The 1,829-nt window shown below is 59.6% G+C and overlaps 1 protein-coding gene across 1 annotated transcript in view; it reads left to right on the forward strand.

Annotated features, from left to right (window-relative positions):
• Positions 1–1,357, forward strand: part of lrp3 (low density lipoprotein receptor-related protein 3) — an 11,120-nt gene extending 9,763 nt beyond the window's left edge. Inside the window, exon 8 of the mRNA XM_076292690.1 lies at positions 280–1,357. Within this exon, the coding sequence (XP_076148805.1) occupies positions 280–1,296 (1,017 nt within the window). The 3' untranslated portion in view covers positions 1,297–1,357. The remainder of the gene's footprint in view (positions 1–279) is intronic.
• Positions 1,358–1,829: the final 472 nt, after the last annotated feature.

A 1,829-nucleotide genomic window follows, 5' to 3' on the forward strand; every position in this document is an offset into this window, starting at 1 on the left:
CCTCTCCTGTCCTCTCCTCCCCCTCTCCACCTCTCCTCTCTTCCTCTCCTCCCCCTCTCTTCCTCTCCTCTCCTCCCCCTCTCCGCCTCTCCTCTCTTCCTCTCCTCTCCTCCCCCTCTCTTCCTCTTCTCTCCTCCTCTCCTTTTCTCCTCTCCTGTCCTCTCCTCCCCCTCTCCACCTCTCCTCTCTTCCTCTCCTCCTCCCCCTCTCCTCCTCTCCTCTCCTCCTCTCCTCCTCTCCCCCTCTCCTCTCCTCTCCTCTCTTCTCCTCCTCTCTCAGGTGTCCATGCTCCAGAATCTTCGTACAGCGATGCGCCGTCAGCTCCGCCGTCACTCATCCCGCCGCTCATCGTCACGACGACGCCTGGGTCGCGCCTGGAATCGTCTGTTCCACCGCGGCTCTCGCCTGCGAGGTCACATCCCGCTGCTGACCCCCCCCTCGGGAATAGCCCCCCTGGCGCCCCCCGCCAGCGACACACACCCCCACGCACACACGGACACCACCCCCTCGCCCTGCTCGGCCGCAGCCCTGGGGCTCGCCGCGCTCTGCCACGCTCCCCCCCACACACACGCACACACACATTCACACACACACTGCTTACCTGACTCACCGGAGTCGCCCGAGTCTCCCGGCTCACCCCTGTCACCTGTCTCAGCTATTTCACCTGATTCCCGTGACTCCCCAGATTCACCTGACACACCTGACTCTCCCATCACCCCTGAGTCCGCTGGCTCTGCAGTCTCGCCGGTGTCCCCCCTGTCCTCCTCCTCGGACTCCTCCAGCTCAGACGCCCAGGCGGGGCAGGACGGCGGCCCAGCCAGAGGCTCCTCTCCTGGGCAGGCTGCAGAGGACGAGGCCCCCGTGCTCCAGAGCCCCAGGATCGGTCCGCTCATCTACCGCCACCGTCCAGCCAGGAGACGGGCGCTGGCACTCGCTGCACACTCACACACACACACACACACACACAGGGATACAGACACAGACACATGCACACACACACACACACTCACAGCCAGGAGGAGGGCCCTGGCGTTAGCCGCCCACCTGCGGGGTGTGGCTCTGATCAACTACCCGTCTAGAGGCCACTCCCCCCTCAGCTCCCCAGACACACCCCTTCCCCTGCCGGCCAATCAGAGCCAGAGACAGCAGGTGGTGGGTGGGCTGAAAAGCCCTGCGGTGACCACGCCAACGGAGGACAAACAAAGAGAAGCGTCAGGGGTGAGGAGGGACTCTAATGACCTGTCAATCACAAGCAGCTCAGGGGACGAGCAGGAAGGCACGCTGCTCATCACTTGACACACACACTCACACACATACACACACTATCCTTTTCTCTCGAATGTTGACATGACAGATCCCCACCCATCCCTCTCTCTCCTGTCATTCTTCCACTCGTTCTTCCTCTAATCACACTCCCCTCTCATTTTTCTTTCTCCCTCTTTCTCTCTTTTCTCTAACTCTGTCTCTCTCTCTCCTCCTCTCCCAGCCAGTGGTTGGATGGGACTAATAGCTCCCAGAGTCTCGGTGGCCTTGGGGGAGAGCTAGAGCCGTGCTGTTTCTAGGCTACCACGCTGGAACACTCAGCGTTAGAACAATGCCTTTAGAATGTCACCAAGGTTCCGTCATTGAAACACTGCCGTTGCTAAGTGACGCCTCTGTGCTGTCGGTGCTTCTAAAGAGACTTCTAACCCATTGGGACTGACTGTCATGTGACCATATCATGTGGCTGTCACAAATGATGTACTTACCACAGGAGTTCCACACACACACAAATCCATGTTAAGTTTACATCCATCCATCGTCCAGAAGCAGCTTGTCTTTAAAAGTGA

Source organism: Alosa pseudoharengus, unplaced genomic scaffold, assembly GCF_046254945.1.
Source record: "Alosa pseudoharengus isolate Yale_2024_CS ecotype anadromous, Long Island Sound unplaced genomic scaffold, YU_APseudo_1.1 YU_APseudo_1.1_scf_19, whole genome shotgun sequence".
NCBI lineage: Eukaryota > Metazoa > Chordata > Actinopteri > Clupeiformes > Clupeidae > Alosa > Alosa pseudoharengus.